The 14,915-nt window shown below is 46.6% G+C and overlaps 1 protein-coding gene across 6 annotated transcripts in view; it reads left to right on the forward strand.

Moving 5' to 3' along the window:
- Positions 1–14,915, forward strand: part of LOC129713311 (transcription factor COE2) — a 219,168-nt gene that overhangs the window by 25,253 nt on the left and 179,000 nt on the right. For all 6 annotated transcript variants that reach the window (XM_055662280.1, XM_055662277.1, XM_055662278.1 and 3 more), the window contains one exon: positions 283–356. In XM_055662280.1, the coding sequence (XP_055518255.1) occupies positions 283–356 (74 nt within the window). The remainder of the gene's footprint in view (positions 1–282; positions 357–14,915) is intronic.

Here is a 14,915-nt window from a genome sequence, read left to right on the forward strand (position 1 = left end):
ATCAGTGATGTTGTTACTCCAGCAGACAACAGCGTAGAAGATGACACTTGCAACAAACGTATGGTAAAACAAGTATGATAGTGATCGCTGGTCAGCGTGGACTCGGTGGACTGAAGTAAAACTCAGTAAAGGGTCTTAAAGTAGACTTTTATCAAGATGAAAGTGTCTGATATTAATGGCAAGGCTGATGAGCATGTCTATGTGGAGTTTGCACGTTCTCCCAACATTCTCCGTCTTCAATGTGATGCTGAGAAGACCAATCACTTCTAACTTTCTTTGCAGCCGATTATCTACGAGGGTCAAAATAAAAACCCAGAAATGTGCCGGGTGCTTCTCACGCATGAGGTCATGTGCAGGTAAGGACAAGTCAGTGGTTTATCAGCTACTTGTTGCCTTGTATGTCACAGATAACAATGTAATCATTGTGAATAATCATCCAGTTATAGAGCTATATATCATGGAACAGGCCCTTTGGCCCAACAATGTCCATGCCGATCAAGTTACCTTAACCGAGCTGGTCCCACCTGCTTGCATCTGGCCCATATCCCTCCAGACCTTTCATATCTATGTACGTGCCGATGTGTCATTCACGTGTTGCAATTGTATCAAAATTACAAGGTAAATATTGAGAATAACCTTTTAGTTAAGGAATGGATAAAGAGACATGAGCATTTTGAAGATGGGGGTCCTCTTTAAGATAATGCCACATGATCATCTTCACAAGTTCACAAGTTATAGGGGTAGAATTAGGCCATTCAGCCCATCGAGTCCACTCCACCATGCAATCATGGCTGATCTCCGCCTCCTAATCCCATATGCCTACCTTCTCCCCATAACCCTTGACACCCGTTCTAATCAAGAATTTATCTGTCGCTGCCTTAAAAATATCCACTGACTTGGCCCCCACAGCCCTCTGTGGCAATGGATTCCACAGATTCCACCCTCTGACTAAAGCAGTTCCTCCTCACTTCCTTTAATTCAGAGGTGACGACCTCTGGTCCTAGACACTCCCGCCAGTGGAAATATCCTTTCCACATCCACTCTATCTATGCCTTTCATTATTCTGTAAGTTTCAATGAGGTCCCTCCTCAACCTTCTAAACTCCAGCCCAGTGCCGTCAAACGCTCACCATATGCTAACCCACTCATTCCTGGGATAATTCTTGTAAACCTCCTCTGGACCCTCTCCAGAGCCAGAAATCTTCATCTACTTCAGCTTATAGTCTCATCCAAATGTGTAGGTGGAAAGAGCTACAGTTTGTTTTTAGTCCTTGCTCCATTCTCCAACAATGAACACCAAAGCTCTGATTCACCAAACGATTCATGTACAAATGCACGTGGACAGTGCAACCAATGTCCTAACTCATTAAATTGCACAACAGACAACTGTTCCAGTACGATCCAAACCATCTTACAAAATCTTTGGATAAAGCATTTGCCTTGGTTAGGGATGGAAAGAGGTTGGTGGCTAAATCAGAAAATGCATCCCTAAGTGTGATACTACAAGTCAGAATTGGGAGGTTCCAAGTGTGATTGATGGTGTTTAAGAAGGAACTGCAGATGCTGGAAAATCGAAGGTTGAAAAAAGTGCTGGAGAAACTCAGCGGGTGCAGCAGCATCTATGGAGCGAAGGAAATAGGCAACGTTTCGGGCCGAAACCCTTCTGGGTTTCGGCCCGAAACGTTGCCTATTTCCTTCAGTCTGATGAAGGGTTTCGGCCCGAAAGGTTGCCTATTTCCTTCGCTCCATAGATGCTGCTGCACCCGCTGAGTTTCTCCAGCACTTTTGTCTATCTGTGATTGGTGATGGGTCAATTGCTTGGAGGTGCAGTGTTGGCATGGACATTGACGTTAAAACAGGAGTAGGAAGATAGGATCAACAAAAGGTGGCACAAAGGTGGTGCAGCAGTAGAGTTGTTGCCTTACAGCGCCAGAGACCCGGGTTCGATCCTGACTACGGGCGCTGTCTTTACGGAGTTTGTACGTTCTCCCCGTGATCTGAGTAGGTTTTCTCCAGTTTCCTCCCACTTTCCAAATACCTACAGGTTTGTAGGTTAATTGGCTTGGAATAATTGTAAATTGTCCCTAGTCAAGTCAAGTCAAGTCAAGTCAAGTCAAGTCAAGTTTATTTGTCACATACACATACGAGATGTGAGTGTAGGATAGTGTTAGTGTGTGTAGGATAGTGTTAGTGTGTGGGGAATGTTGGTTGGCATGAATTCGGTGGGCCGAAGGGCCTGTTTCCATGCTGTATCGGTAAACTATAAACTAAATTAAACTGCAGGTCGTTCAGCCTTTCAGACCTGTTCTATCACTCAATACAGTCATAACGTCCACCATTTGTTTTGGCACTTTAGTTTGTATTGGGTCTGTCCCACGGTACGAGTTCATTCCATGAACTCTCCCGAGTTTAAAAAAAATCAAACTCGTGGTAAGCACGGAGAATGAATGTAGCGGGTCAAGGACGTCTCTTAGCGGCTCGTAACGCTAACGGCAGGTACTCAGGAAGACTCGCTAACGGCAGGTAAGCACGGGAAGACTCGTGAAGATTTTTCAACATGATGAAAAATGTCCACGAGAGCCCCGAGTACCGACGAGCGGCCATTACCGTAAATCTCCGAGTTCGAATCAGGGCAAACTCGGGGAGAACTCTTGGAATGAACTCGTACCGTGGGACGGGGCCATTAGTGAGCACATGTGGTGGCTGGAGCTGGAGATAAAGAAAACTGCCTTGATTCACATAGGAAGAGCGGACACAGGGAGAAGGGTCGGGATGAAATGGCGCATCTTCGTGCTTTGTTTATCCCTTCACAGGCTGTAGATGTTGTTGACGATGCCAGCACTTACTGTGTACTCCTAATTGCCCCTGAGGTAGTGAAGCAATTACGATTCTACAACATTGCTTTGGCATTGAAGTCACATCTATCATAGAATTGTACAGCGCTGAAACAGTCCATTCGGCCCCGCGTGTCCTTGCTGACCAGTTGGCACCTTTGCATATTAATCCCATTGCCCAGTTCTTGGCCCACAGCCATCTACTGAATGCTCAACTTTCTATCTCAAATCGTTATTCCTGGCCTTTACAATAACCCGAGGGTTGTGTGATTAAACTTAGTGAGATCGAGCTATCTTTTAAAAATTAAATCCAGCTTTACTTAATTATCTCATTAAATTGGCCAAGCCGCAATTGTCGGATTGAAACTCGCGTCTACGGATTACAGCTCCAGCTGCCAGCCCTGTAACCTAATCACGGGACCAGTGTGCCTCTTCACGGATACAATGCTGGAGAAAAAAACAATGGAAGTAAAAGGTGTGGCCCTTGGCATTGAGAAAACAAAATGGGGCTTCAGAGCCCCTCCCCCCTCCTCCCCCCCACCTTCATTGTATTGACGTGAAGATCAGAAAAATATCCATTCGCAGGTGCAGTGGCAATTAATGATGTGAGGTAGCGTTGTGCAACTTGTTGGCATGTGGCAGCTCAGTCAGGTGTTGTGTACCTGGAGAACAAATAGAGGCTTCTGCTCTCCTGGGAAGGACTATGCCAGGTGCTCTGGGACAAGGCCGCTGTCTGACAGCACTCAGTTTGGGATCTGGTTTGAACTTCCACTCCCCTGAATTTTTGGAGAGCTGTTTTCAATTTTAAATGGTTTTGTTTGCCTGTGTTGCATCCGTTCAGCGATCTTTCCGTTGCACCGTGCAGTTATTTGGAGCGACAATAGACAATAGGTGCAGGAGTAGGCCATTCAGCCCTTCGAGCCTGCACCGCCATTCAATGTGATCATGGCTGATCATCCCCAATCAGTACCCTGTTCCTGCCTTCTCCCCATATCATAGAAACATAGAAACATAGACAATAGGTGCAGGAGTAGAGGCCATTCGGCCCTTCGAGCCTGCACCGCCATTCAATATGATCATGGCTGATCATCCAACTCAGTATCCCATACCTGCCTTCTCTCCATACCCCCTGATCCCTTTAGCCACAAGGGCCACATTTAACTCCCTCTTAAATATAGCCAATGAACTGGCCTCAACTACCTTCCGTGGCAGAGAATCACACAGATTCACCACTCTCTGTGTAAAAAATGATCTTCTCATCTCGGTCCTAAAGGATTTCCCTCTTACCCTTAAACTGTGACCCCTAGTTCTGGACTTCCCCAACATCGGGAATAATCTTCCTGCATCTAGCCTGTCTAACCCCTTAAGAATTTTATACGTTTCTATAAGATCCCCCCTATATCCCCTGACTGCTATCTTTAAGAGCCCTATCTAGCTCTCTCTTGAAAGTATCCACAGAACCAGCCTCCACTGCCCTCTGAGGCAGAGAATTCCACAGACTCACAATTCTCCGTGTGAAAAAGTGTTTCCTCGCCTCGGCCCTTATTCTTAAATAAGGCTTCTTGTGATTTATCTTCCACTGGCATCAAGCTTCCCCAACAACAACATTTTGGACCAGCCAGATAAATATCATTGGCTGCATGAGAGCAGGCACCCTACAGCAAGTGAATCCACACTCCAAAGCCTTTCATGGAGTCATAGAGTCCCACTGCATGGAATCAGGCCCTTTGGCCCAACAACATGTCCATGCTGCCCCATCTACACGAGTCTCACCTGCCTGTCTTTGGCCTTTCCTATCCATGTGTCCCTCTAGTCTTTGACATTTCCACCCTGTTTCCAGGAACAATCCACCATCTTTCAACCACCTGCAAAGTACAAGTCAGCATAGTGATGTTAAAAGGTACACAAAATTGCTGGAGAAACTCAGCGGGTGCAGCAGCATCTATGGAGCGAAGGAAATAGGCGACGTTTCGGGCCGAAACCCTTCTCTCAGATGGGGGGTGGGGTGGGGGGGGGGGGGGGGGGGGGGGGGGGGGGGGGGGGAGGGGGGGGGAAGGAAGGAAAAGGCGAGGAGGAGGTGCCCGAGGGCGGGCGGATAGGAGGGTGGGAGGAGACAGCTAGAGGGTTAAGGAAGGGCTAGCAAAATTGGGAGAATTCAGTGTTAATGCCATCCGGACGCAAGGTCCCCAGTCGGAATATGAGGTGCTGTTCCTCCAATTTCCACTGTTGCTCACTCTGGCAATGGAGGAGACTCAGGACAGAGAGGTCGGATTGGGAATGGGAGGGGGAGTTGAAGTGCTGAGCCACCGGGAGGTCAGGTTGGTTATGTCGGATTGGGAATGGGGGACCCGCTGAATTTCTCCAGCAATTTTGTGGCTCCATAGATGCTGCTGCACCCGCTGAGTTTCTCCAGCAATTTTGTGTACCTTCGATCTTCCAGCATCTGCAGTTCCTTCTTGAAAACATAGTGATGTTAAACCTGTGTGGATGAGGGCAGCCTAATATTTTAGTTTTTAGTTTTGTTCAGAGATACAGCCCCTTTGGCCCACCGAGTCCGCACAGACCAGCGACCCCTGCACATTAACCCTATCCCCCCCACACACACTAGGGACTATTTACAATTTGTACCAAGCCAATTAACCCACAAACCTGTACGTCTTTGGAGTGTGGGAGGAAACCGGAGCACTCGGGGAAAACCCACGCAGGTCACGGGGAGAACGTACAAACTCCGTACAGACAAGCACCCATAGTCAGGATCGAACCCGGGTCTCTGGCGCTGCGAAGCAGTAACTCTCCCACAGTGTCACCGTGCCACCCAAACAGTCAACTCACCACCATCTTCTCAAGGAGGACTGGGAAGGGATGATAAATGCTGGGCTTTGCAGATCCTGAAATATGATTTAAAAGCTTTATTGCTGCCCACTGTATCTCAGTGTGCCAACATGGGCCCTAGGGCACAAACTGCCCAGCCAGCTGAGGCCCCCTCTCTCATCTCTCTCACCTGTATCAGGCAGTAGTGGTTCGAGGCCCATTCTGGAGGATTGAGCATCCAGGCTGGCTCCAGCACTGTGCCAAGGGAGTGGTGCCTTGCTGGATGAGCATTAGCCAAGGTACCATCTGTTCTCTCAGGTTGATGTCAAAGCTCCCAGGACACCGGTGCAGATAGGAGCACGGGACCTCTCCCCTGTGTCCTGGCCTACATTTATCCCACAACGAGTGCTCCCGGAGCAGATGTTCCTTTCGTTAGCTCATTGTTGCTTCTGGGAACTTGCTGTGTGCAAATTGGCATTTCCTGCCTATTAACAATGACCACACTTCCGAAGTATTTCATTTGATGCAAGGTACTTTGGGAGTTGTGCAATTACTCAAGGATTACTCACACTAGGGTGAAGGAAGATAAGACGTCGGAGTTAGAGATAGCAAGACCATAGGTATCACTGTCCCACCTTCATGACCTAATTCACGATCTTTTTTACTCGTGGACATTTTTCATCATGTTGAAAAAACGCCCCGACCTACTTGATGCCACAAGTACCTACGACTAGCATCACGGCCTGCTACGACTTACCTACGACCTCGTGACGACCATGCTGCCAGTATGAGTCAGGGGCAAACTCGTGAATTAGGTCATGAAAGTGGACAAACCCTTTACCCAAAACCTTTGCTGCTGGGAATCTCTCCCTGATGTATCATTTTTTAACACTTGGATATTCTTACATCAGAGATTGAAAGATCGCAATGAAAGATTGATAGATCACACCCTCCAGAACACAGTGAAATTTTTGGGGACAATACGCATACTTAATTGACTAGTGGGAGAGTCCAGGACCAGAGGCCATATCCTCAGAATAAAAGGACATAATTTTAGAGAGATGAGGAGGAATTTCTTTAGTCAGGGGGTGGTGAATCTGCGGAATTCATTGCCACAGACGGCTGTGGCGGCCAAGTCAATGGAAATTTTTAAGGCGGAGATCGATAGATTCTTGATTAGTACGGATGTCAGGAGCTATGGGGAGAAGGCAGGAGAATGAGGTTGAGGAGGGAAAGATAGATCAGCCATGATTGAACGGCGGAGTAGACTTGATGGGCCGAGTGGCCTGCTAATTCTGCTCCCTTCGCTAATGAACGTATGAACCCATTTCCCAAAACCTGCCGAGATCATCTCTCACTTTCCAAATTGCTGATGTCACCTCTGAGTTGGTGCGGGCGTGGGCGCTTCAGTGATGATGATTCAGTGTACTCATTCATGGAGATAACGAGACCCATGGACTTTGGAAAAGTCCCTGCGGGGCCTTGGAGCAGGATAAAGGGAGTAACACAAAGGCCCACTATCTGTACAACCAGAGCCAAGAACTGCAGACACAGTGCAAAGACTAAGGGAGGCATGAAGATAGCCCCAGTGCAGGGGAGTAGGCAAATGTTGATATTTTGGGGAAGGAGTCAGTTGCAATGTAAAAGATTTTTGGACAGATATATGAACAGGAAGGGTTTAGAGAGCTATGTGCCAAATTGGTTACAGGCTACATCATTGGAAACTATTGGACTATCTTCAATCGGACTTTATCTTGCACTAAACGTTATTCCCTTTCTCATGTATCTGTCCAATGTGAATGGCTCGATTGTGACTGGTTAGCACGCAATGGAAGCTTTTCACTGTAGCTTGATACATGTGACTCTAAACCAGTGGTTCTTAACCTGGGGGTCGTTTGGGGCTTTGCCAGGGGATCATGAAGGGGACACAAATAACATATCAATTTGTTGAGCCCATGTTTAGCAACCTAACAAAGGCACATACCACATACAGTATTTTGTTTGCGTATGTCTGTACTGGTGCCGAAAAGGTTAAGAAACACCGCTCTAAACAAAACTAAACTAAACTTGGCAGCATGGACAAGGTGGGCCGAAGGGCCTGTTCCCATGCTGTTTAGCTCTATGGTTCTATGAGGCTGTAGTTTGTCTGTATAGTGCCCGCGTGTGGAAATGTGTGCTACGATGCTTCGGTGGAGCAGCATTCAATTAAATTTGATACACAATAGACAATAGACAATAGGTGCAGGAGTAGGCCATTCGGCCCTTCATAGAAACATAGAAACATAGAAATTAGGTGCAGGAGTAGGCCATTCGGCCCTTCGAGCCTGCACCGCCATTCAATATGATCATGGCTGATCATCCAACTCAGTATCCCGTACCTGCCTTCTCTCCATACCCCCTGATCCCCTTAGCCACAAGGGCCACATCTAACTCCCTCTTAAATATAGCCAATGAACTTGGCTCAACTACCCTCTGTGGCAGAAAATTCCAGAGATTCACCACTCTCTGTGTGAAAAAAGTTCTTCTCATCTCGGTTTTAAAGGATTTCCCCTTTATCCTTAAGTTGTGACCCCTTCGAGCCAGCACCGCCATTCAATGTGATCGTGGCTGATCATCCCCAATCAGTGCCCCATTCCTGCCTTCTCCCCATATCCCCTGACTCCGCTGTCCAGCTCTCTCTTGAAAGCATCCAGAGAACCTGCCTCCAACGCCCTCTGAGCCAGAGAATTCCACAGACTCACCACTCTCTGTGAGAAAAAGTGTTTCCTCGTTTCCGTTCTAAATGGCTTACTCCTTATTCTTAAACTGTGGCCTGTGGTTCTGGACTCCCCCAACATTGGGACCATGTTTCCTGCCTCTAGCATGTCCAAGCCCTTAACAATCTTATATGCCACAAGTAACAGAAGCATTTGAGAGCAGATGACCAAAGGTCGGTTGATGAGAGGAGCTTTAATGAGGGAAAGGACAGGGGCTTCCAGAGATAAACAATGGTCTCTCAACATTTAAAACCAAGGCCATGCTGGCCCGTTGCAACTCCGAAACCCTTCAAGATCTTGTTTTCGTCTAGTTTCCCCAATGAAGTTCACGTATTTCTGGTAACCTTTAAACCGCGCAACCTTCAAACTTGTGTCGTTAACATCTGCAAAAAGAATTCTGCAAAGTTTCCAAAATTCTGCGAATTACAACATTTGAAACTGGACAAAAGAAGATAACATTGTTCTATTCTCAAAGGAATACGTATATATTTAAAAAAAAAATGTATTTCCATTATTTTTGATACATTCTTTTTCTATTTAAATTGATTGCAAAATTCCCTTTTTCTGTTTACAAGCCTGTCTACATCTGAGCGTGACCAAGGTCGATGCTGCTTTGTCCTCCCCAATTAGGCTACCACTCACAAACCCTGCACCCGACTACGGGTGCTGTCTGTACGGAGTTTGTACGCTCTCCCTGTGACCACCTGTGTTTTCTCCGGGTGCTCCGGTTACACTCCAAGGATGTAAAGGTTTGTAGGTTAATTGGCCTCGGTATAATTGTACATTTTCCCTAAATTGTGTGGGATAATGTTCGTGTGTGGTGATTGCAGGTTGACATGGACTCAGTTGGCTGAAGAGCCTGTTTCTGCACTGTATCTCTAAACTAAACTAAACTAAATAAGACTGTTTACCCTATCAAAGCACACAGGTCCGATCAGTCCTCTACAGAACTTGGCTATCATTTTGCAAATCACATTGTATTGACCATCTGCTTATTTATTTTCTACAATGGCCATGTACATCACTGGAATAGGGACAATAGACAATAGGTGCAGAAGTAGGCCATTCGGCCCTTCGAACCAGCACCCTGACTGGTAAAGAGAACAAGAGGTAGACAGGGAGAGTAGAAAGAGAGACACAAATAGAGAAATAACGTGAGACCCATCTTGATGCTCCCCATGTTCCTAAACAGAACATGAAGCCATATTTTGCTTGGGAAACACACATTGGAGGAACAGCACCTCATATTTCACTTTGGCAGCTTACAACCCAGCAGTATGAATATTGATTCCTCTAATTTCAAATAACCCTTGCATTTCCTCTCTCGCCATCCCACCACCACCCTAGTCATTCAACTAGTTTCACTATCATCCTGTTTGTATCTACTCGTTATCTCCACTTCCACAGCCAACAGTGGACCATTGTGGGCTCCACGCTTCCATGGTCATCGATGCTGGTTCTGATTTGTTCTGTACCTCTAGTTTCCCTCTCCCCTGACTCCCAGTCTGATGAAAGGTCTCGACCCGAAGCGTCACCTATTCCTTTTCCCCAAAGATGCTGCCTGACTCGCATCTCACTCATTCTCTCTCTCGCTCCCCCTTTCCCTCCCCCTCTCCCTCCCCCCCCTCCCCTCCTCCCCCCTCCCCCTCCCCCCCCCTCCCCCCTCCCCCCCCACCTCTCTTTCTCCCTCCCTCCTTCCCCCCCCCTCTCCCTCCCCCCCTCTACCTCCCCCTCTACCTCCCCCCTCCATTCTCTTCCATCCCCCTCCCTCCCCTATCTCCCCAGCTATGACATTTTCTCTCCTCCAATGGATACATAAGCAGAGAAACAGGAGGGACAGTCGAGTTCTGAGCCACATCACAGGGGACTTTAAATTCAAACAATTATTTAAAAATGCAGCAAAAGAAACCTCACAGCCCGTCGGTAACTACAGGCTCAAAACAATTGGATTGTAAAAATTAATCTGTTTTAGAAAATGAAACCTGCCATCCTACCCAGTCTGGTGTACATGACGTTCCAGACACATTGCTGTGTTGACTTGAATCTTTAGCCATAGTTCAGGGCTAATTGGAGATTGGCAGGAACTGCAGCATTGCCAACAACGTCCACGTACAATGAACGAACAAATAAAATAAAAAATCTCACAGCGAAACATCCAAGGAAAGGTTCACGTTGACCCTTTGCTGTTGGTGAAATACTCAACTCCAGTTTTGTTCGTTCCAGGAACATTCTTTATTGTGAAGCCAACACTATTCCTCTCAGAAATACTTTGTGAAAGCAGGAATGCTCATGCCTTGTATTCAAGTATGCGACCAGTCCGGGGGGAAATTAAAGGGAGATTGCGAGTTGCTGAGGCATTGGCAGTCGGAGGCCTCTCTGGCTCACAGAGTGAGGAGATTGACCCCGCCAATGCTGAGGCTCATGTCAGGCAAGGATTCAACAACATTCCCCCATTCTGTGGGAATCTCACACAGATTGCAAACTCATGACCCCAGTCCCCTCTGGTAATGGAGGTTGGGCTATCCCAGAGTTCAGTAGGACAGTAAAGAACCTCCAGGTGACCTACAAGCCTTTATAAACACTATCAAAGGAAGGGTTTCCATTGTTCCATTCCACACCAACTCCCCATCCATCATGTCCCTTGTAGATTGAATATGCATGTTAACCAATCACACATAGTTAGCATCATTAACCACACCCCACTATAACGTTTATATTAACACTTGCTTCTGGCACTACTCAGTTCGAGCAGCAGTTGGCATGTTCTGACATCTAACCATCCTTTATGCTGTTAAAGTTTAAGTGCTGATTAAAGATGATTTTGGATCACATAGCGTGTTTGGAGTTTGGCTACATGGTGTCAGAAGTGGGATTCTGTTAGATCCACTTCACTGTGCTGTCTTCCTGCTTCTGAATAGGAAGGTCAACGGTTCAAGTCCCACTTCAGAGATAAACTCTTGGCTCAGTCACAACTCTGTGGAAGAATTTGCCGCCGATAAGATGAAATAACAAACTGGGCAGTGTTTAAAAACTGAGGCTGTGCCTGCTTTCTTGGGCGTTTATTAATTAATTAACAGGACATAATAATTTAATTAACAACTTCTCTTTTGAGAAGCAAGGAGAGGGAAGAATTACATTTCATGTTTTTCTTCACCCCTGCTCTGTGCAACAGTGATTGGGACATCTACTGAAGTGTGGATGGCCGTTGGCTCGCTATGAGCACATCCGCACTTTCACAGCTCTTGTTTTTGGTCCTGCTGGGGGTCGATAGCAAACCAGGTGGGGGAGACGGTTTAGTCGGCGACTCTCCGACCATGGAGCAGGTAGCATGGGATTACATGGTACCCGTGGTGGGGAGAACTCCCCCCGATCTAACCTGATAATTGCCAGCATTTATTGTTCCTGAACTGGGGAGGCAGTTAAGAATCGACGTCAGTCTGAAGAAGGGTTTCGGCCCGAAACGTTGCCTATTTCCTTCGCTCCATAGATGCTGCTGCACCCGCTGAGTTTCTCCAGCACTTTTGTCTATCTAAGAATCAAGGTCATTGAATGATCCCAATGAAAATCACGAGGGTTTAGCTAGCGATCAGGACAATTTTTAATCCGTCCTAAATCGCCAAAACAGATATTGTTTTTTCGCCAGGTTGGCATTCATAATTTGGTGGCACAATTTAAGTAATTCCAATTCAAAGAAAATTCTGGAGTAACTCAGGGGGTCAGGCAGCATCTGGAGAGAAGGAATGGATGACTATTCGGGTCGAGACCCTTCTTCAGACTGAGAGTCAGAGGAAAGGGAGACACAGAGATATGGAAGGGTAAGGTGTGAAAACGACAGATCAAAGCAGACAATGGTCAAGGAAATGTAGGTAGATAAAAATGCTGGAGAAACACAGCGGGTGAGGCAGCGTCTATGGAGCAAATGAATAGGTGACGTTTCGGGTCGAGACCATTCTTCAGACTGATGTTGAATCTTTCATTGCTAGCTGAGGGCAAGGTGGCCACAAGGCATAGAATCAGTACAAATTAATCAGGTGGACAGTGAAACTAGTCGGGGAACTAGGGTGGGGGAGGAACAGAGAGAGGGAAAGCAAGGGTTACTTGAAGTTAGAGAAATCAATATTCATACTGGGTTGTAATTCTAACAGCTCCCAATTCAAACAGCCCGTAATTGGCTGTGGTGTTTTTTTACTTTTCAGATAGGTTGCTGGTCCAGTACGCGGCTGCAGAAATGTGGCCTCTGATTGGAAATCCCACAATTTGGATTTTTGAAATGGTTGGCACCTGGCTGGAGTCCAATGGATCCTAGCTGTGTGTTGCAGAGTGTCTGCACTGTAATGTCTTACCTGTGGAGCTAAAGCAAAAATCTGCCGATGCTGCAATTACAAACATAGAAACATAGAAACATAGAAATTAGGTGCAGGAGTAGGCCATTCGGCCCTTCGAGCCTGCACCGCCATTCAATATGATCATGGCTGATCATCCAACTCAGTATCCTGTACCTGCCTTCTCTCCATACCCCCTGATTCCCTTAGCCACAAGGGCCACATCTAACTCCCTCTTAAATATAGCCAATGAACTGGCCTCAACTACCCTCTGTGGCAGAGAGTTCCAGAGATTCACCACTCTCTGTGTGAAAAAAGTTCTTCTCATCTCGGTTTTAAAGGATTTCCCCCTTATCCTTAAGCTGTGACCCCTTGTCCTGGACATCCCTAACATCGGGAACAATCTTCCTGCATCTAGCCTGTCCAACCCCTTAAGAATTTTGTAAGTTTCTATAAGATCCCCTCTCAATCTCCTAAATTCTAGAGAGTATAAACCAAGTCTATCCAGTCTTTCTTCATAAGACAGTCGTGACATCCCAGGAATCAATCTGGTGAACCGTCTCTGCACTCCCTCTATGGCAATAATGTCCTTCCTCAGATTTGGGCGTCAGAGTTGCTGCCTTACAGCGCCAGAGGCCCGCGTTGAATCCTGACTACGGGTGCTGTCTGTACGGAGTTTGTACGTTCTCTCCATGACCTGCGTGGATTTTCTCTGCGATCTCCGGTTTCTTCATACACTCCAAAGACGTACGGGTTTCTAGGTTAATTGGCTTGGTCTAATTGTAAATTGTCCCTAGTGTGAATAGGATAGCGTTAGTGTGTGGGTATTGCTGGTCGGCACGGACCCAGTGGGCCGAAGGGCCTGTTTCCGCACTGTATCTCTAAATTAAACTAAAAAACTGCAGATGCAGGTAGACAAAAAAAAAGACACAAAGTGCTGGAGTAACTCAGCAAGGCAAGCAGCATCTCTGGAGAACATGGATAGGTGACGTTTCAGCAGTCTTCAACAGTCTGGCAATTTCCAATGTAATGGAAGGAACTGCAGATGCTGTTTTTATTGTGTTTTTGTGTGTTCTTTTTCATTGTACAGCTGCTGGCAAATTCATTTCACTTGCACTTTATGTGTAAGTGACGAATAAAAACGCTTGTTTTGTATTGTATTGTAAACTGGTCTCAACCCAAAACGTCCCCTATTCTATTTCTCCAGAGTTGCTGCCTGACCCGCTGAGTTACCGCAGCTTTTTATGTCTGTCTTTGACAATTTCCAATGCTTAGTTCACCCACCCTTGCATCTTTGGGATGTGGGAGGAAACTGGGGCACCCAGAGGAAACCCACAAGGTCACACATGGAGCACGTGCAGACTCCAGACAGACAGACAGATAGCGGGGGAGGGCGGGATGGACGGCAGGTCTCTGGGGGAGCAGCTCCATGATCTACAACACTTTGTCACACACCAATGGCCAATCTTCCATCTCCATACCTGTGTTCTGCGCTCGGATTTATCCAATTATCCTGACCATTCCTAACAGAAACTCAGCGATAGAATGCATCCAGCTCTGCAAGCAAACAGGGCCCCACTACAGTGGAACGATTACGTAGCAGATTCTTGTGTCCAACATTTTTGTCGTCCTGCGGGAAAAAGGCCTGGCCTCCATTCGACAATTGGCTCCAGCTGGATTTGTGCAGTCAGGAATTCAGTGTGGGGTGATTTCACAGGCAGGCGATCCAATCCTTGCACCTTCTCTCGATAGGTGTTCCCGAGACACATCACTGGGCAGGGCACAAGATGTCCATCGGCCCCCCAAAAAAAGTGAGTGGCACAAAGACAAAGACCTCTGCTTTCATTTGCGAGTGAGAGCACTGTGATGTCAGCATCTGACATCGTCAGGATACTAGTATATGCTTCTTGACATTCAAATTACTCCCAGAAGAGAAAATAGTTTTGGAATTAGCTAAAATCAGTGCCAGGGCAAATGTAAAGATAGCTTTAACATTGCCAAATATCCTGGTCTGAATTTGAACCACTAAAGATGTCCATTCTAATTTTCGTTTTTTCGTAACCGAGTCACCGCTGTTTGATTCTTCCAAGAATACTGTGTGAAATGAATTTGGTTGCTTCAGCCCAGCTCTCGAACCTCTGGGGGTTGTGAAAGAGAACTTTAAAACACAACACAAAGATCAGGGAAAGACAA

This window comes from Leucoraja erinacea, chromosome 35 (assembly GCF_028641065.1).
Source record: "Leucoraja erinacea ecotype New England chromosome 35, Leri_hhj_1, whole genome shotgun sequence".
Classification (NCBI taxonomy): Eukaryota; Metazoa; Chordata; class Chondrichthyes; order Rajiformes; family Rajidae; genus Leucoraja; species Leucoraja erinaceus.